At 58.6% G+C, this 20,223-nt stretch overlaps 2 protein-coding genes across 4 annotated transcripts in view; both read right to left on the bottom strand.

Annotated features, from left to right (window-relative positions):
• PRKD2 (protein kinase D2) overlaps window positions 1-10,117 on the bottom strand; it is a 30,805-nt gene extending 20,688 nt beyond the window's left edge. The window contains exon 1 of the mRNA XM_077840509.1: window positions 9,590-10,117. Within this exon, the coding sequence (XP_077696635.1) occupies window positions 9,590-9,823 (234 nt within the window). The 5' untranslated portion in view covers window positions 9,824-10,117. The remainder of the gene's footprint in view (window positions 1-9,589) is intronic.
• Window positions 10,118-16,060: 5,943 nt separating this feature from the next.
• Window positions 16,061-20,223, bottom strand: part of STRN4 (striatin 4) — a 28,867-nt gene continuing 24,704 nt past the window's right edge. For all 3 annotated transcript variants that reach the window (XM_077840142.1, XM_077840144.1, XM_077840143.1), the window contains exon 18: window positions 16,061-20,126. The gene's annotated coding sequence lies outside the window, so the exon portion shown is untranslated. The remainder of the gene's footprint in view (window positions 20,127-20,223) is intronic.

The following is a 20,223-nucleotide window of genomic DNA, read 5'->3' as shown; positions in this document are numbered from 1 at the left end:
AAGGCCAAAAGTATAACAGCGTTCAAAAAGAATTAGATCAGTTCCTGAAGGACAGGTCCCTCCATGGCTATTGGCCAAGATGGTTAAGGATGCAACTCCATGCTCTGGGTGTCCCTAAATCTAATAGAAGCTGGAACTGGATGACAAGGGATGGATCACTTGATGATGACCTGTTCTGTTCGTTCCCTCTGAGACACCTGGCGTTGGCCACTGTCGGAAGACAGGACACCAGGCTAGACAGAGCTTTGGTCTGACCCAGGATGGCCGTTCTTATGTACTTTTGATCCCCTCCCACAGCTTACCAGACCCAATTTCCAGCAGAAGACGGCTCCCTGTTGGCTGGCAGGGAACACCCCGAGCCGGTGTGCCTCTACATGGGGGCATATATAGCCCACCCCATCCCACCCACTACTGAGCCAGAGAGGGGCAGGGCCAGGGAGCAGCCAGGCCTGCATTCAACAGCCAAAGCACAGAGGTGGCAAGTGAGCCACCCAAGATCAAACAGCGAATCAATGACAGAGCTCAGAATAGAACCCAGCCCTGACTCCCAGCCCTGCCCCCCATCCAACCATTGGACCCCACTCCCCTCCCAGAGCTGGGACAGAACCCAGGAGTCCTGGTTCCCAGCCCCCTGCTCTAACCACTAGACCCCACTCCCCTCCCAGAGCTGGGGACAGAACCCAGGAGTCCTGGCTCCCAGTCCCCCTGCTCTAACCACTAGATCCCGCTCCCCTCCCAGCGCTGGGGACAGAACCCAGGAGTCCTGGTTCCCAGCGCTGCCCCCCACCCCCTCACTCTAAGCCCAATCTCACAGAAGTTGCGGTGGCTGGTGGAGAGCAGTGGTTGCATTATTGCGAACTTCTAGCTGCCCTCAGTACCTTCCATGGCTGCTGAGCCCAGCCTGGACTCTGGGGGTCCCACCCATGGGGAGGAGCTGAGGAGGAAAGACAGGGCCCGTGACCCATTAGTGCATCCCCTCCTCTGCTCCGAGAGCTCCCCACCCAGATCCATCCCCAAGGCAGTGCTGGTGCCAGGAGACAGGGCTGGCACATGGGGTGTTTAAGGGTCTCTGGCAGCTTGGGCTCCCTGGGGGAGACAGAAAAGATCCTGGGCCAAAGGCCCCACAGCTGCCCCGATGGCTTCCTCCAGCCAGGAGGGGATGAAGGTCTGATGCACGGGTGCCTGGGGCCGCCTGCTAGGTGGGGGCGTGTTATCCCATCAGTGGCCTGCAGGGCTCTGCTCTGCTGCAGACAGACTCCCTGGGCAATTCTCTTCAGTTCCCCCATGCCTCAGTTTCCCCACCGGTACAGTGGAACTGGGTGCTCTGGCTCCCCCACTGTCAGCTGGAAGGGCGCCCCCCCTGCCCCCCACATCTGATGGCAGAGCCCACAAAGGGCAGCCTGGACACAGGGGCTGCCGCGCTCTCCCTCCAGCTGCTTATGCAAATCCGTGGGGTTATTTTTGGCTCTGAGCTGGCCCCAGCGAGGAGCGATCTGGTTCCAGTTGATCTCCGGCCTCTTCCTTCCTTCCTCCTGCCCAAGCAGGGCCCAGCCCGTTCCACTCCACCAGCGCCAGGAGGAGGAGTCACCTCACACACCCACAGATGCACCCTGATCAGCCAGCTTGCAAGCTCAGCTCAGGGGAGCCACCTTTTCCCTCTCCAACACCCCCCCACACACAGACACACGGGGCCGGCTCTCTGAACCCAACTTCCCAGTCCAGGGCGGGCACAGAGAGGCTGAGACCCCGGCTCAAACCACCCCTGCTTCAGCTTTTGCAGAGAACCCAAAACCCCACCATGGCGATTCTGCAGAGACCCCCCGCCGCAACCGCCCATCTTGTTCTCAGGAAGAGCCAAGTGACAATAAAACCCCTCACTTAGGGCCTAGAGAGCGGCTAGCAGGGGAGCTGTCCGGAGAGCTCAGCGCACATCCCCAAGGCTGGCACGGTCAGAACCGGGCCTGCTGCAGCGACAAGCAAGTCAGGAAAGCGGGTTCCTCTCTTTGAGTCCAGGAGGCTGAGAGACAGACTGATCTGGGCTGAGATAGCCAGCCCCAGCGTGGGCGGATGGGCAGAGAGGGAGATTGAAGGGCAGAGAGAAGGATAAAATGGAGAGACAGACGGACAGCGGATGGGTGGAAGGATGGATTGAAGAACAGATGGACAGACAGACACAGTGGATGGAAGGAGGAATAGAAGGACAGCTAGGATATTGCAGGCGGCTGGATGGATGGGCAGACAGTAGCTGGAAGGATAGATAGAACAACAGATGGTTAGATAAGAGAGTGAATGGATCAAAGGACAGATGGACAGACCATGGACTGGAGGCTGGATAGGAGGACAGATGGACAGAGACAGTGGACGGAAAGATGGAGAGGAGGACAAATGGACAGACAAGCAGTGGAGAGAAGGAGGGACAGGAGGACAGATGGACAGAAGGATGGACACGAGGACAGCCACAGTACTGCGGATGGAAGGAGGGAAGGGAGACAGACAACCCTTCCCTCAACAACTTACCCTCCCAGACAACCTCAGGATGAGGCCACGTGCCCAGGTGCAGGCAAGTGGGGGCAGGGTATTGTCAAGCAGGACACGGGGACTCTTGGGACGTGAAGGAGGGGCCACAGGACTGGGATGGGGCGGGGGTAACCGTGATGTTCCCTGGGCTTGGGGGGTGGCATGACTAAAGACACAAAGGGCCAGGTGGGGAAGGAGCTGGGCAGCGACTCAAGAGACCAGGGTTCGGTTCCCAGCTCTGCAACAGGCTCCTCTGTGCAACCTTGGACAAGTCACTTAGCTCCTATGTGCCTCAGTTTCCCCATCTATAACGGGGGACTGGGGGGAGAACAGCACCACCCTGCCTTACAGGCAGGGCTTATGAGGATAAATACACCAAAGGGTGTGAAGTGCTCAGATACCACCGGGCTGGGGACCACCAAAGACAGGAAGGGAAGGCTGCCCCACAGAGCTGGAGCCAAGCAGGGGGAGGGGCTGGGGTCAGGGCTGGGGAAGCTGCAGCTCAAGCTGGGTTGAACAGGGCCAAGGCCTGGTCGGTTCTGGGCAGGCGGGAGGCAGCGGGGAGGCAGGGAGCCCACGAGGGACCTCTGGGAAAGGGCTCGTGCCGCAGCTCTGCGGCTGCAGCCGGCTGCCTGTTGTCAGGACGTGGTTAGAAGCAGGGCTCTTGGCCCGGGGCCCAGAGAGTTCAGTGAAGGGCTGGTGCAGGTGCCGACACTGCACTCCCTGCCCCCCCCCCGTTCCCCCTCTGAGGGGCCAGGCTCCTCCAGCAGCCACGGTGCAGCAACAGGCTGTGTGGAGCCGTCACACAGGGGGAAACTGAGGCCCAGTAGAGGCCAAGTCCCTCATCCAAGGATGCTGCGTGAGTCAGAAGCAGAGCAGGGAAAAGAACCCAGGAGTCCCAGCCCCCCCCCGCTCTAACCCCTGAACCCCGCTCCCCTGCCAGAGCTGGGATGAAACCCAGGAGTCCCAGCCCCCCCCCTGCTCTAACCCCTGAACCCCGCTCCCCTGCCAGAGCTGGGATAAAACCCAGGAGTCCCAGCCCCCCTGCTCTAACCCCTGAACCCCGCTCCCCTGCCAGAGCTGGGATAAAACCCAGGAGTCCCAGCCCCCCCTGCTCTAACCCCTGAACCCCACTCCCCTGCCAGAGCTGGGGATAGAACCCAGGAATCCTGGCTCCCAGAGCCCTTTTGCCTACTCAGGGTAACTCCCACCGACCAGGACGCCAAGTTCAAAGCGTGCCCCCGGGGCCTAGCTTTCCTTCCCAGGCCTGTTGTGCAAGAAGACCCCAGCTCTGGTACCGCCACGTATCATTGGATCCCAACACCAGGGCTGCCCGTCTGGATTCTCACACAGGAGATTAACCCTGTGGATGGGTGTTTCGGAGCACACGGGACAAGGGGAGCAGCTGCTTCCCTGGTGCAGGGAGAGAGGGAGGCAGCAGCTGCGGGGGGGCTAATTACAGCGCCTCCCCCACCCACTCCGCCCAGCTGTGGCTCCAGCCGTGGGGTGGGACGTGACCCGGCCACAACCACAGGGTCAGTGGTGCAGTTTTGCTCCGTGCAGCCATGGGCTGCCCAAAGATCCCAGGTTGCAGGAAGCGGCTGGTGGCTCGGTAGGAGGCCTCAGTGAATCGGGGGAGTTGACCAGCTGAACGCCCCGTAAACCAATTGTCCCACCCACTTGTGACTGTCAAAGAGACCGAGAGCCGGACCGGGCTCCTAATCCGCTGGGGGGCCGGGACAATTGTCCAGCCTGACTCCTCCCTGTAGCAGTAAGGGAGTTCTTCACTTCCCCACCCCACACGACTGGGCAGCGTCTCCATGGCACTCAGAGGGCTGCATTCCTTCCACCCCAGAAGCAGAGGTATTTACAGAAATACATGCATTAAATATTTGCGAGGAGTGCAGTACTGTGGTAACGAGGGCCGGATTAGGACAGAGGGATGGATACAAAATAGGGGTGGGGGCGTGTTTGCATGTAGATAGATAGATAAATAGATAGATAGAGCATAGGGATAAAGTGTCCTATATACACACTGTATAAAAGAGAGGCCCCAAGAATCATGAGTTTTTGTTTTAAATAATAGATCTGAGGTTATTTATTTGCCTTCTGGTATCATAGAATCTCAGGGCCCATATTTTCAAGCTTTTGTCCACAACCACAAGAACTTACATTTTAAAAACAAAAAGAAATTTAAGCAGAGAGCCGAAGGTCATAACCTGACTCCTGCAGCTGGGGACTTGTAGGGGGAGGGAAACAAACTCAAAGTCTCACAAGGTTTGCAATACAATGGCGAGAATCGTAAATTTATTTGGAATCGTTTCTGGGTGAAGTGTGGGCAAAAGAGAAGATAATGAGCAGCTCTACTAATTATTTAGCTACATTAATACTACAGTAACCACTTAGAAGCTATATTAATTAGGTCTCACCCTGCTAGTCGGTCGAGTCTTTTACACTGCAAGCTCTCCAGGGCAGAGACTTGCTGGTTTTGCCATGTTTGTACAGCACCTGCCACAATGGAGAGAAACTAGACATCTCTACGGGCTACCACATTCTCTTCAGTAATAATAATTTACTATTCCTGGGGACAGTTGGCTTCTTTTGAGACCTAAAATCTAAGGTTTGATATTTGTCCAAACAGGATTTAAAAAAAAAAAAAAAGGGGGGGGGGGGAAGAGAAATGGTTTTGAGTGTTACTGTTTTAAAAAGACACTTCACCTGGATCTGGATTTTTAAATCATATTTTCCAGCACAAAAGGGTTAAAATCTAGCAGCCTGAAAGACCCTCCGGCCCTCACCTGTGATGACACTTCACTCCCATTCCTGCTGTCTCATGTAACGTACAAAACCCATAGCCTCCCAAGACTTTGGCCGCCGAACCTCACGACAGCGGCAAGGACAGAACCCAGGCCTCTTTCCCAGAAAGCCCAGCACCACCGGAGAATCTCCATGAGCAGCGAGGCTATGACACACGACTGAGCGGTTCTGACACCGCCCAGCGGAGGGCAGCCATGCACAGGCACGCTGGGCCACAGCATTTTCCATGGGCAGGGCCCGGTCCCTGATAACATCCCAGGAATTCAAAGTCCACCGCAGTTAGCTACAGATTCAAAGCTGGAGATGAGGCCAGTGGGGCCTTACTCCCCACAAGGTGTCTGGTCCCTTGGAGGCCCACAGGAGCTCTTCTTTCTACCCTGGTTCAGTACCCCCCGCCTCCATGGGACGCAGCCTGTGGTAGATCAGCCAATGCCAAGGTGATCCTAATTATTAGGTGTGTTATGGCAGCACCCAGTCACACACTAGGACCCAATTGTGAGAGTGGCTGTATTACTCTGTATTGTATAACTATTAGTTGTATTACGGTAGTACCTAGGCACCCCACTCCTGGACCAGGACCTCATTGCGCCAGGCGCTGTATGTTTTTATTGCTATTAGTGTTTATTGAGGTCGTGCCTAGGACAGAAAGACAGTCCCTGCTCCAAAATGCGGACAACTGATCGGGGAGGGGGGATGACACGGTATGTGTGCACAGTTCGTGCCTTGTCCCTACCAAGCTACGGGGGCTGCTCCTCCAAGCCCCGAAATGCAGCCCCCTCTGGGGTGGAGCATGGCAGCGCCATAAGAGACAAAAGCAGCTGCAGCCCGGTGAATCCGCTCTCCACCTCCCCTCAGGGCCTTCCACGGGTTGCAGGGGGTGGATCCCAGCCCCGCTACAATACCACATCCCAGTTCAGGCCTGGGGGAGCAGCCTGTCTCCCTCCCTCACTCCTCTGTCTCTGGAGGCAGGGAACGGATTTCCAGCTAGGGAGGCAGGTCTTTGGGGTAAGAGGTGCCTCCTGGGAGGGGGAGTGACTCTGATGCCCCATTCTGCTCCCATTGTAGACCCACCAGAAGAGAAGACTTGGGGGGGGGGAGCATTGAGGCAGCGTGAGCCCACAACAGGGGAAGTGGGAATAATCACACACACCCCAGTTACGAGGCCAGCTGGCTCGTTCTAGGGCATCCCCAAAGAGCCGGGATGGTCAAACCCGGCCTTTTTCTCCTCCTCCTGGACTGGCCAGCTAAGGGTTAATCCCGGAGTCACGCTTTCCCTTCTCCCAGCTGCTGCCAAAACTGTTACTGATCTGCAGGAAGCAGGCACATAACAGCAGGCAATAAACCCGAAGGGAGGGAGCTCTTCTCCCTGCCAGCACAGGCATCAGGGACTGGCCCCTCTATTCAAGGCTAGATCAAGATCAGGGCAAGGCCTGCTAATCAGCAGGCTCATATTTCTACGGGGCCCTGGAGGATCCACAAAGCACCGAGCAAAATCTAAACACTGGGCCCTGAAATGCAGCCACCTCTGGGGTGAGGCGCAGCAGCTCTTTCACAGCCAGACAAACGTTCTACGGTTCAGAACGGAGGAAGTGAAGCATGAGCCAACCTGAAACTACAGACAGGAATTTAAGGAAGTGGAAGACAATTACCAACTACCCAGACTGGAATTTAGCCAGGAGACCTGAGCTAAGAGGCCTTCCCTTGTGAAAAGCAGCTGTGGGAGCTTTAGTAACCACAAGCAATCATGGCCTTTTGCATTTCCTATAGCGGCCAGCACCTCCAGCAGCACCCTACCCCTAGCACCAGGCTGGGGCTGATCCCTGCCTGGGGCCCCCAGGCAATGCCCCAATACTGCATCCGAGGGGAAGAGCACCCCCTATAGGTAGTAACACAACTCTTCAATGGCACTGCACACCCACGGATCTCAATGCCCGGCAGAGTACAAGGAGAGCAGAGAGAGAGGACATGACTTGCCCAAGGCCTTACAGTCTCCTGTGCTGAATGCAAGGCCACATTAAACCTCAGAGCTGGGGGGCAGAACCCAGGAGTCCTGACATCCAGGCCCCGCCCAACCACTAGCCTCCACTCCCCTCCCACAGCTGGGGCTAGAACGCAGGAGTCCTGGCTCCCAGTCCTGTGCCCTTTCTGCTTGACCACAACGTCTCTGCCTGCAGCATCTCTGAGGTCTCTCATCCAAGAGCGGCCCCTGTTTACCCTTTGGCCGGCTCCCCCACGTGGCCCCTACAGTTAGCGCCTTCCCCTCCTTGCATGCCTCACATCCACAACGCCCTTCCTGTCCACCCCGCCACAATGAATGCACTACACCCCCAGAGGGATACCTCCCTAAGCCCCACAAAAGGGCTCTCTGATGCTATGGCATCATCTGTTCCCACCCCCCCGCCAGAAGCTACTGTGTCCAAGGCCTCGGGGATTAACCAATCTAGGCCAAGCTCGAGGGCTAGTGATCTGGATCGGTTCTGACTCATGGCGTCCGAGCCAGCTGCAAAGTCGCTCCTTGCCCAGGCTCTGGAGATCAGGCTCTCCTTGCTCAGGCTCTCCAGCTAGGAGATCCAGCAGAGGGAGAAGGGGCCCTTTCCCCAGCCAGCGGGGGGGGGAGGGTCACAACCCCAGCCGTTGGGGTCACCCCTGCTTCCCAGCCCTGGCGGCTCCTGTGCAGGGACGGCAGATCCAACTGGAAAGGTAGCCCCAACAGCACGGAGTTTGGACTGGGGCAGGGGGGCATGAAACACGTTTGTGATGCATCCCTCTGCTCCCCTTCCCTTTAGGTCTCCATAGCCTGTGCCCAAAGACCCCAGGAGAAGGACACCAGCGTGGGGGGGGGGGGATATATGGGGGGAGGTCAGTCCTGGAGCTCGTTACTGGGAATCAAGTGATCAAGGGAGTCCCTGAAACACACACTGCAGAATCTTCATCACCCAGACCCAAACTCCCAGCACAGATACCCAGCCCTGAACTCCCAGACCTTCCAGCACCCAGACCAGACCCTGGCCCCACAGCTCCTTCCCTGTCATGCCCCACAACAAGGATGGAGGGGTCCCCTCTGATCTGCCCCATCCCATGGGCCTCCGTGAACCCAGCTGGGCCTCTGGGAGCTGGAAAACCTCATCCCTTTCCCGTCAGGCAAAGAGTCACGGGTAGAGTTTCCACTCGTTGGTGGAAGTCCTGCTGTTTCGGGGAGCGGGGGCAGAAGAACCCCTTTACCTGGGGGAGGATGAGGAGCACCAGACTCGGAGCTTAAACCGCAAAAGTTGCAGTTTCCAACCAAATGAAATCCCCGCCCCCATGGGGGGAGTCGGGCGGAGATGGGACCCAGCCCCCAACCCCAACCCAGAGTCTGGCCCCAGCTGGCTGCCTCCCAGACCCTCCGCCTGGCTTCATTACCCTATCTACCCCCACACAGCTTCCCACATCCCCTCTGCACCCCACTTCCTTCCCCATCGACCCCCATCCCAGGCCCGCCTGTCCCTCCACCATGCACAGTATAGCATCAAAACACCACAACTGCAGTTAAACCTTCCCACCCCACGCAGCTGATACAGGCAGCCCAGCTCACAGGCTCCCAGACACACACCCATGTGGACACACGCAATTCCAGGCACACACATTAAGTCTTGATGCACAGACACAGTCATGCAAACACTCTTGCCACATGCACCACAATCATACACACAACACAGAATCGCACAGTCACACACACACACACCACAATCATACACACAATGTGCAATTGCAGTCACACACTCAACAGTACAGATACACAATCACAATCACACAGTCACACACCACAGTCATACACACAACACACAGTCACACACTCACAATACAGATACACAATCATACAACACACAATCGCCGTCACACCCCCCCCACATACACACAACATGCAATCACAGTCACACACCACAATCACACACAATACGCAATCGCAGTCACACACTCACAACAGTAAAGATACACAATCATACAACACACAATCAGTCACACACCACAATCATACACACACCACGCAATCGCAGTCACACACCACAATCATACACACAACATACAATCGCACATGGTCTCTCACACACGCCAATTTAGATACACAAACACACACACAGGACGATCTAGACACAATTACACACAGACAGACAGAGACAGAGCCTCTCTCGCTTCTTGGGCCCGGAGTTATCTGGTCCCTCCGGGCAGCGCCTGACCCCCAGACCGCCCCACACCCGCCCCATCCCCCCTTTACCTTCTGGTCCACGATGGAGCAGGCCAGCTGCTTGACATGAGCCAGGTCCGAGGCCGCGGGGAGCAGGACGAACTCCCGGGTCAGCCCGATCTGGAGGTGGAAAGAGACCCCCTGGCAAGCAGCGCAGGACCCAGGCGCCATCGGCGCGGGCTCCGGGGCTGCCAGGCAGCCTCCCGGGGTCCCGGGGGAAGAGGGGAGGGCCGGGGGACCGGCGCAGGCCGGTGGGGAGGCCATGGAGGCCCCCGGAGAGACGCACAGACTCCCCCGCCCCTGCACCCCGAACCCAGGCGTCCGGGTCTGGCTGTCACATCCGAAGCGGGCAGCGCATCCCGGAGGGGCGCGGCGCACGAGAGCTGGCCAGGGGGGGCGCACGGCCGGGGCGCACGGGTCCTGGCACGGCCGGGGGCGCACGGCCGGGGCGCACGGGTCCTGGCACGGCCGGGGGCGCACGGGGACCCGGCCGGCGCCTCTCGCTCTCCTCCGCCGCCGCTTTCTTTTTCTTCCCCCCAAACTTTACGGACGGCCGGGACTGAGGAGGAAGTGCTGTGAGTGACGGGCCGCGGGGCCAATGGCGAGCTCCGAGGATGAAGTCAGACGACTCTTCCCCCCCCCTCCAAACCCCCCCGCCAGCTCTCTCCACACCCCGCCCCGGGAGAGCGCGGCAGGGCGCCCCAGCCCCCCCGCTCCCCCCACTTCTCCTGCTGTCCCGCACTGGAAACAGATGGGGGGCAGCCCGCCCCCCGCCCCGTCTGTCTACATGGGTGGCTGGAGTCCCCCCCCCCCCACTAAACAAGGCGCTGGGGGGGCAGCGGACCATTCCTTCTCCTGTGTTCCCACTTCTGCTGGGATTCCCCCCCACATCCCACCCCGTTGGTGCCCCAGAGAGAGCAGGGACCACCCGCCACTCAGCCTTTGGACCCCTCTCTCCCCTCTGCGGTCATTCCCCCCCCCCCCCACGCTGGGGAGAGCGCCCCCTGCTGGCACCAGAGAGCCTGATCCCTCTGCCCGTGGTTTGGGGTCCTGCCGGCACCCTTCTGCCACTCCCGGGCATCCCTGGAAGGGGGGGAAGGCTGCAGCCAAGCGAGTCCAGGGAGGCTCTTGCAGGGGGTAGGGGCTGCAGAGGAGAAGGCTCCCAGGCCCTCACGTCAGTGGAGGGACAAGGCAGCGGCCAGTGCTAGGTGTGAGAATGAAAGAGACAAGAGGCCAGATTCTCTGATCTGCTCCAGTCCACCTGTGATATCTCAGCTTGCTTGCAAGTGTGTGTTGGCCCATGCAGGCCTGCGGAGCGGCAAGTCTGCATGGGGGATGCCGGCAGAGTTGCCCATTGGCAACTGCATGGGTGCCCCTGCGTGTGTGTTTGTGCATGCGTGCAGTGACGTTTGCACGTGTGCATTTGCTCGTGTGCATTTGCTCGTGCATGCATGCAGAGTGGCAAGTTTGCCCAGGTGTGTTTGCATATGGAGGGGTGCCGGGCATGTGTGCAGATGTGTTTGCTCCTGTGTGCAGTGTGTGTTTGTACACATGTTGGCACATGCATGCGCAGGGGCACGTTTGCACAAACATGTATAGTCTTGGGGTTGCACATTGTACATGGCACTTGTCAACACATCCAGGACCCTGGAAGAAGTTCTAACGTGACCACTTTGGGAGCAAGCTTCCCCATCGGGGACCTTTGTCTGTGGGTCCCCATGCCCCCTCCCCCTTTCCCCAGGAAGGTGGCAGGGAGACAAAGGGAGGTGGACACAGAATCTCTACTCCCCCCTCCAGGGCTCAGAAGAGCCACTCGCTGCTGCTGTCGTCTCCGCATGGCCTGCCTTAGACAAACATCCTGCCACCCGTGCCGGAGGGGCTGGGAGCTCCCCCACCCACAGAGACCTGGGGGCAGGAGCCGTGACTGCCTAGGCCTGGGAGGGGACAGAGCAGAGAAGCCTGGGAGATGTTCCCAGCCTGAGCCCTGCTGAGCTAGAAGTCTAAGGGGAAGGAAGTGGGGATTAGCCCAAAGGCCCATCTACCCGGGTATCCTGTCTCCTTCAGTGCCCTGGCACCAGCTGTTGCAGAGGAAGGTGCCCCCTGGTGGGCAATGAATGAATAACCTGCCTAGCAGGGAAGTTACCTCTTCACCCCATCCCAGAGACTTTGGCTCAGGCTCCGCATCAGGAGGATTTTCATAGATCCCAAGGCCACAGTAATTCCTAGAGCAGATGTGTCTGAAAACCACCAGATTCAAACATTGCCAGAGGTGGAGCAGGCCGGCCGCTGGACACGAGCTGGGTCTGAGGCCACGGGGAGGAGGACGAACTCCCGGGTCAGCCCAATCCGGATGTGGACCGACACCTCTTTCAGTCTTCCTGGTCTTTACGCAGCTCTGGCCCCTGCTGTGTGTCAGCTCCCCTTTGGGGCGAACAGAAGCAAATCTGCTATTCCAGTCTAGGGCAGCCAAATATTAGCAGGGAGGGATATCTCAGTGGCCTGCTAAACCCAGGGTTGTGAGTTCAATCCTAGAGGGGGCCAATTAGGGATCTGGGCCAAAAATTGGGGCTTGGTCCTCCTTTGAGCAGGGGGTTGGACTAGATGACCTCCTGAGGTCCCTTCTAACCCTGATATTCTATTCTATGATTTGCAGAATGAATGGCATTGGCACAAAGCTGCCCACAACCTGTCACTCCCTGGCTCTTCTGTAGCACTTGCCAGCCAGCCATCTCAAAGCCAGGTGTCAGCATCATTATCCCTATTTTACAGATGGAGAAACTGAGGCACAGAGCAGGGAAGTGACTCACCCAGCAGGGCAGGAGCAGAGCTGGGGCCAGAACCCAGGTTGCCTGAGTCCCAGCTCACTAGACCATGCCCCAGGAACCCGTCATGCTGGGGCTGTCCATTCTTACTGCTTTTAGCTTTATTCAAGTATCCGTAGGAGCGCCAGCAAAGCCGGTTCCTGCCCCGAAGAGCTGCCCATCTAAGTACAGAAGAGTCAGACCAGAAAGGGCTGATTTGTCCCTATCCGCTCCTGAGTATGGCACTGGGAAGGCGGGGGAGGAGTAGAACTCACTCCTTAATTGTGCCCTGGGGATTATTAGCTAATGTCACTGGCAGCAGGAAGGAGGGGAGGGGTACGGGAAGGAGAGGGCTCCCAGCCAGTGCTAAGAGGAGTAATGGAGACTTGGCCATGCAGAGCCAGAGCACCAGCTGCCCCTGGGCAAGGGGAAGCTGAGCACAGAGTCATCTTCCTGCCTTGGCCCTGCACCACCCTCCCAGCCCTGGGGAGAAGGAGCCCAACAGGTTGGGCAGCATTCTGACCCAGCCATCCCGGCACCCTGCTGCAGGCCCCAGCGGGCGGGGGCGCTGCCCCAGCTCATGTCCCTGCGTGTGGGTACACATGTGTGGGCACCCTATCCTGCTGGCGTACATGGCGGGGGCGTGCATGCGGTCAAGCATGTACAGATGTGCACAGGCTGCCCTGCATTGGCGGACACGACGGCTTGCGGGGTGCACACAAGTGCCTGGGTGTGCGGAGATGTGTGTGTGTTCTCAAAACGTGCACGGTTCTGCACAATGGTATGCATAGTTCACGTGCCTCTGTGTACGGGGCGTGTGGGTGCAATGCATGTTTGTGCGTGTGCAAGGTGTGGAAAGCATGTTCATGTGGGTGCAAGGTGTGTCCATGCGCATGCAATGCATGTACAAAGCATGTTCATGGGTGTGCAATGTGTGTTCGTGCATGTTCGTGCGTGTGCAATGTGTGGTTCTTGAGCAGATGGCTTGCAGCGTGGCTGGGAGTTCTGGCAGGGGCTCTCGGAGCCTTACAGCCCCAGCCCCGCCCTGTTTACATCGCGAAGAGCAGACCCGGCCGCACCCTCTTGGGAGCCTCAAAGTGGATTGAGGACAGGCTGGGCTTTCCTGCCCTGTATGTAGCCAGGCCTAGGCCGGTTTGAGTGCGGGATGAGAGGGGCTTTGTTCTGGGCAGGTTCTGCAGGTGCTTCCCCCGGCAGCCCCACCCCCAGCCACCGCCAACGCCAACGCAAACAGCAGCGGGAAGAGGCCCCAGGCTGCAGTCACAAAGCAGCTGGCCGCCAAGAGCCCATGCCCGCCACAGGGCGGCTCTTCCAGTGCCCCTCAATCCCAACCCGCAGCCCCCTGGCCTCCTCCTGCCCAGCTCTATTGCTGCTCCTCTGTCCCCCTGCCAGTCCAGCCCTGATCTCTCCCCACACAGTTCTGCTGATGCCTCTCAAGTCTTGCCCCACAGGCCTCCCTGTTGTTCCCTGATCCTTACCCGACTTGGGGAGCACTCCCATATTTAGAAAAAGGAGCATCCCAATTAAATAAACGTTAGGAGGAACATAACAGGAATCGGGGCATCTTTGCTGGAGACTTAGGGGGCGGAAGTGTTTCCGTTAGTCCCAGCCTCTGCCCCCAGGTTGGCTGGTTCAAAACCAGTTCCTCCTCTTTTCCGAGGAAGTTTTGCTTCTTGGAAATAAATACGAGACATGGGTGGGTGTACTTGTGTACCGTCCGGGAAGTTTCCTGGCAGCCGCTGCTGAAAGCAACATTCAACCTACTTAAAAACAATCAAACAATCCAGCCATATAAATAAACCTTACAGAGCTCCTCAGCCCAGCATGGGGGGAGGGAAACTTTGGCCCAGTGAGCCTGCAGCTCCTTTTAGCTTTGGGGGGCTCGGCCCCTCTGGAAATCAGGGCCTTAAGAGACACCTGCCCCTGAGCTCTAGGCACAGCCAAGCCTTTAGGAAGTTCACATCTTCCCCACCCTCCCAGCCAATCCCAGGGGAAACAGTCTTGTGCATGGCGTGAAGGCACAAGCACCAAGTCAGCTCCCCATTATTATTAGGTGTATTACGGTAGCACCTCATGGACCAGGACCCCATTGTGCTAAGGAAGGGGTGGGCAAACTTTTTGGCCTGAGGGCCACATCTGGGAATAGAAATTGTATGGAGGGCCATGAATGCTCACAGAATTGGGGTTGAGGTGTGGGAGGGGGTGCAGGCTCTGGAATGGGACCAAGAGGTTCGGAGGGCAGGAGGGGGATCAGGGCTAGGGCAGGGGTTTGGGGAGAGGCTCAGGGGTGCAGGGTCTGAGCAGCGCCTATCTCAAGCATCTCCCGGAAGCAGTGGCATGTCCCTTCTCCAGCTCCTACGTGGAGGCACAGCCAGGCAGCTTTGCATGCTGCCCCATCTGCAGGCACTGCCCCTGCAGCTCCCATTGGAGTGCCGAAGGGGGCCATTGGAGTGCGTAGGAGCTGGAGGGGGGCTATGATGCAGCTTCTGGGAGCCACATGGTGCAACTCCAAACCCAACACCCCAGCTGGAACACCGGAGCAGAGCCGAGCCGTGTGGTGCGCTCCCCCCCCCCCCCCCCCCCAGCCGGAGTGCTGAAGCAGGGCCGAGACGCATGGTGTGGCCCCCCCTCCCCCTGACCCAGCGCCCTAGCTGGAGTGGGGCTAAGTAGTGCATGCCCCCCCAAGACCCAGTGCCCCAGCTGGAGCACTGGAGCGGGGCCAAGCCGTGTGGTGCGGGCCCCCCCCGAACCCAGCACCCTTGGTGGAGCGCCGGAGTGAGGCAAGCTTAAAGCAGCTCACAGGCCAGATCCGGCCCATGGGCCATAGATTGCCCACCCCTGTGCTAAGGGCTAGAGATTTTTTCACTGCTATTTGGTGTATTACAGTAATGGCTAAGCACTCCAGACATACATCAGGACCCTTTTGTGCTAGGGAGCTGTACATTTTTATTGCTATTAGGTGTACTATGCTAGTGCCTAGGAGCCCCAGTCCTGGACTGTGCCCCATTGTGCTAGGGGCTGTACAAACACAGAACAGAGACTGCCCCTGCCGCAAACAGCCGAGAACCTCCCTCCCAGACACACACATCTAGGGGCCATCGCCTCAAGGGGCCCAGCAGATCTCAGCCCCTACGTGACAACGTGAGAGTCCATGTCCGAGACACCCAAGGCCAAATTAAGGCAGTTGAGGGCCCTCGGGACACCGCCACCAGAGCCCTCCACCACCCCTGACCCCGGGCCCACACCCACCTCCACAAGAGCTGTCTGCTGGAGATCCATTCCCACTCTTCTTTGGGAAGGCTGGGCCCCCCACTGCTCCCTACTTTGTGGTGGGGTGGGAGGCAGGGGTCTTAGCACCTACCTGCTCCTCCTGGTGCGTGAGGGCACCATGCTGGCACCAGCTGAGTAGAGTCACAATAGGGCAAAGAGATTCCCCCCCACGCACACATCCCCTTCTCCTTTCGAGAGACTGTGCCCATGCCAATGTCTCTCCCAACAGCTGCCCCTGCAACCCATTTCACCCCACCCCCTCCCCCTTCCACAATGGAGCTCTGCTCAGGGCCACAGAAGGGGTCAATCAGGCTCATCCTCCCTCTCCACTGCAACGCTGGAAGCCCTGGCAGGGGCTAACATCAGCCACTTGCGGGCTATCCGGATCCAGAGGCAGGTGAAAGCCCCGTCCAGCCCCACACCCCCAGGTCAGGATTGGGTCCTGTTATACAGCTCCCACCCATCAGCCCACGCTGGTTTCAAACAAGCCCTGGCACTGGGGACCAGGCTCCGGTCCCAGCGGGGGGTGGGAGCACGGCAGGGACACAGGGACAGGGGAACGTCAGCCAGGGGAGATAGATGCAGACCGAGCTGCTCCTATTGCAGTGGGCTCCTGGAAGCTGCTAATGGTGCGGTCTCTGGGGCAGGTTTGGAGGAGGGGGGTGGTGATGTTATCACTGCTCACCCACCCCTAGGGGGAAGCTTCTCTGCCCCACAAGCGGCATCCCGCTGAGCTGATCCTGTGCCTGCGCTGGGGAGCATCAGCTGGGCTCTCGCTTCGCCAACCATGCAAACCCCAGCGAGTCGCTCTTGGGCCTGGAAGCCAAGTCGTGGGGGCCTCTCCAAGGCCGCAGGAAGGCAAATATTAGATCTCCAGGGAAGAGGGGGGGCTCTGACAGGGGGGCCCATGCGGAGGAGCGAGCAGCGCAGAGGAATCTGTCACATACGTTTTAATATTGCAAATCTTGGATGTCCAGTATCTCCCCCCTCCCCACCAGCTCAGATCATCAGGCTCATCTAGACAGATGGCCCGTCTTTCACACCCCAGGCCAGTTCCGATTAACAGCCCGTCTGCCTGGGTTCCCCTTCGCCCTGCTGCACATCACCACAAAGGGCTCATCTAGTCCAGGCCCTTCCCATCCTCTCTGCAGCTCTGGATCAGGCTCCTCTAGGCCAGTTTCCTGGCTCCACGCAAACCAAATCCCCGCTGTTAGCAAATGACCCTTCCAGAGCTTGACCCCTTTGGAAGCAGGCACAGAATGCTTTCCCTGGGAAAGGCTCGCATGTGTGAAATGCCCACATGAGCAGAGCCACACACAGGAGACAAACCCACGCTATGCAGGTGGCCTGCAGCAGCTGCCCTGCACCAGGGCCTGAGCAGGGTCCAGGCTTGGTTGGGAGGAGGCCAGGAAACCTCAGGAAGTGGTGCCTTGGGCACTAGGGGGTGCTGCACGGCTGGAGGCGCAGGCAGGCAGACAGACCTAAACCCAAGACCTTGCGCTCGCTGAAGTTCCCAGGGCACGTCCCGTTCCCTACCCCCATCCACCCACGAGTCAGTATCAAATCTGAGATGTGGGGCAGAGTCCAGCTTGGATGATTCCAACTGCAGTTTCAATAAGAGAACAGATTCTCCTTCACTTCCTATCCTAAACTGATCCTGCCCTGCTCTGTGCGACGTCACTACACGCTGCGCCCCAGAGGGAGCTGCATTTCAGCAGGGGAGTGAGAGTGCACCCCCATCTGTACAAACAATTGCTGCATAGACCTGGTTCAATGCAGTGACAAGGAGGGGGAAGAACCTGCTTCTTATTCCAAAGGGGGTTTATCGAGGCAGATTTTTTCACATACGATTCAGTCTTGTGATTAAACAGGACAAAAAAAAAAAAAACAACCCAAAGAGGTCAAATAAATATACAATAAAAAGTTAAACGGCATTAAAAAGGCGAGTGCTCTCAGTTTGGATAAATACAGCACACCGATACATACAGTATATTGGGGACGTCGGGCGAGGTTTTCAAGAGCGGCTAGCGATTTGATTTCTTGGGGAGCTCCCCTGCCTTGCCATGGCCTAATGTGGCCTGATTGCCAGAGGGCAGCTGGCTCAGCAACGCCCCCCCTTTAGAGCTAGCACCCCACAATCGCTAGTCGGTTTGAAAATGCCAGCGGTAGAGACTATCACACAGTGATAACATGGTTTGTGGTCACTTTAGCTTCAGCCCTTTAGGTGTCTCTGGGTTCGGTTTCAATCAGATTTCATTTGTACAGAATATACAAGGAGTTTCTCTTTGTTACAGGCGATAAGATGAAACAAAGAAGAGATGGCAGGGGATGCCAACCAGGGGGCAGGGATCTGCACCCCTCCGGCCAGGGTGGAATCAACCCCTGCCCCCAGTAGAGAGGTTTGAGAGAGCCCTGCGATCAAAGCTAACATTCCCCTTTTCGTTCCCCCCTCGTCGGTCTGGTTCTTGGTGTTGTCATGGGATTCTGCCTGAAGCAGCGACATGGTACAGGCTGCAGGGGACACCCCACGGAGTGATGGGTTAGTGTCCAAGCCAAAGTGGGGAAGCCGCCCCTGTTGAGATGAGGGAGATGGTTCCTGATGTGGCAAGGGTAACACTCAGCAGCCCAACGGCACCATGCACTTTGCAAACAGGGGGTGGGGAGGAAGAATTACTGTCCCCCTTGAGGATAGGGAAAGGGCGATGCCGGGAGGGGAAGGGACTGCCCCAAGGAGGAACAGAACTTAGGAGTCCTGACTCCCAGCAGGCCTTCTGCCCTAACCCTTAGGCCCCAGTGCAGGTTGCAGTCTCGGTGACATTAGCAGAGCGGGGGGTGGGGTGGGGTGGGGGGGCCATGTGCCCACAGGCAGACCCTAGGTCACTGTCTGAGGGTGGGGGGGCAGGTAGGGAAGGCATTGTAGCCCCAGGTATATGGACTTTATTGCTGGGGTGATGGCAAGGGCGACTCTTCCCCAAACCGACTCTTAGCGCCGTGGGATCCATCAGGCTCCGTGATGGCCGTGTCCAACCCTTGCCAGGGGAACGCCCGGCCTGCTGGCACTGGCTTGCTTGGGGGAGCGGGTAGGGGATGTTTGGCCGGTGCACCCACCCTAGGTAACACTGCTCATGTCCAGTCCTGGAAAGGGTGGCCTTGCCCCCTGGGAGCAGCATGGGGGTTTAGTGTTCTGGGGGGAGCACTCCAGGTGCCAGGCCTGCGCTGGGGGTGGGCCGAGAACCAGGCTGCAGCCGGAGGGCAGGAGAACCGTTCGTGGATGAATGGAGCTCCTCTCACAGGGCAGGCAGGCGACCCTGGGCTAAGGGAGCAGTAGTGTCACACAGGAGCTGCCTGCTCGGAGACCCCCCTCCTCTGGCAGGAAGGGATTATTGCTACAATAAGGTAGGAAGCCAAGGAGGCAGAGGGCTGCCCCCCAGGACCTGATGGGGCCGGGATCCAGGGCAGGGCCAAGCAGGCCAGGGGCAGGAGGAGGAGATCTGACATGGGAGGCTGGCTGGCCTGCAAACTGAAGGGCTAATAGGGCAGCATGGTTTGCACAGCTGGGCCGAGGGCAGCAGCAGCCTTGGAGACCAAACACTCCAAATCAGGCCCAGTGGCGCAGAGAGGGGAGGGCAGCACCCATCGGCCCCTCCACTGTCGACGCTGTAAACCCTGGTCCTGAGTCCTGTCCCCCTGTCCCAGTCACTCGCCTGGGCTGGCAGCAGCCTGGAAACTGCCTTGCTAGCCCCACACTGCTCCCCGCAGGAAGGAACCTTCCTGGCCTGACCCAATGCACTGGAGCCTCTTATCCCAGGTCAACCTGAGCAACCTCCCAGCTGGCCCCCTCTTAAAATCAGTGCCCCTCCCTCCCTGGCTCTCCAGCCCCCCTTGTGATCACTAAGTCTGCCCCCAAACCCCTCCTGCTGACGGGCCTGGCGTCAGCCGGCAAGGGCAGCTCGGCTGGAAGCCGGCTGCAAGGGGCCGGCAGGGGACAGCTCAGGGAGGAAAGGAAGAGGCCAGGAGACAGTTCTGGAGGGTTTGTGAATCCTAAAGGTCCAGGGGTTACTTTGTGGTCTGGCAGTGCCGTGCCCAGGGAAGTTAGGGGCAGCAAGGGCTGCCCTGGTGCTGGGGAGGGGACGAGTGCCCAACGTCATGGAACAGCTGTGCCCAGCCCCTCCCCTCCATTATCCGTGCCTGGCCCTGAACACTTTCCACTCGCTGGCTGGGAAATAAAACCAGGCGACCTTGAAACAAGCAGAAAAAACATTCCAGAATCTGGCTTCTGGGCCCTGAGGGCACGGAGAGGGCTGGTCACGGGGCTGTCATCCTCCCCTGCCTGCCCTCCCCAGCCACACACGTCCGTGCCACTCCACTGGGTGAGAAGAGACGCCCCTTGGCAGTAGGTCCTGAGCTGTGGGGAGGTGGGGGGGGATAAGCTCATCGCCAGACGGGGTTAGCACCTCTGGAGAGTCCCAGGGACCCACCTGTTGGGGGAGACAAGAGGAGCAGGCCAGTAGCAGGCAAGGGAGCGGGGCGGGGGGCCCTCTGGCCTCCCACTCCAGTGCTGCCCTGTCCCGCAGC

Source organism: Eretmochelys imbricata, chromosome 23, assembly GCF_965152235.1.
Source record: "Eretmochelys imbricata isolate rEreImb1 chromosome 23, rEreImb1.hap1, whole genome shotgun sequence".
In the NCBI taxonomy this organism is placed as follows: Eukaryota; Metazoa; Chordata; order Testudines; family Cheloniidae; genus Eretmochelys; species Eretmochelys imbricata.
This window is presented reverse-complemented; position numbering and strand designations above follow the sequence as displayed.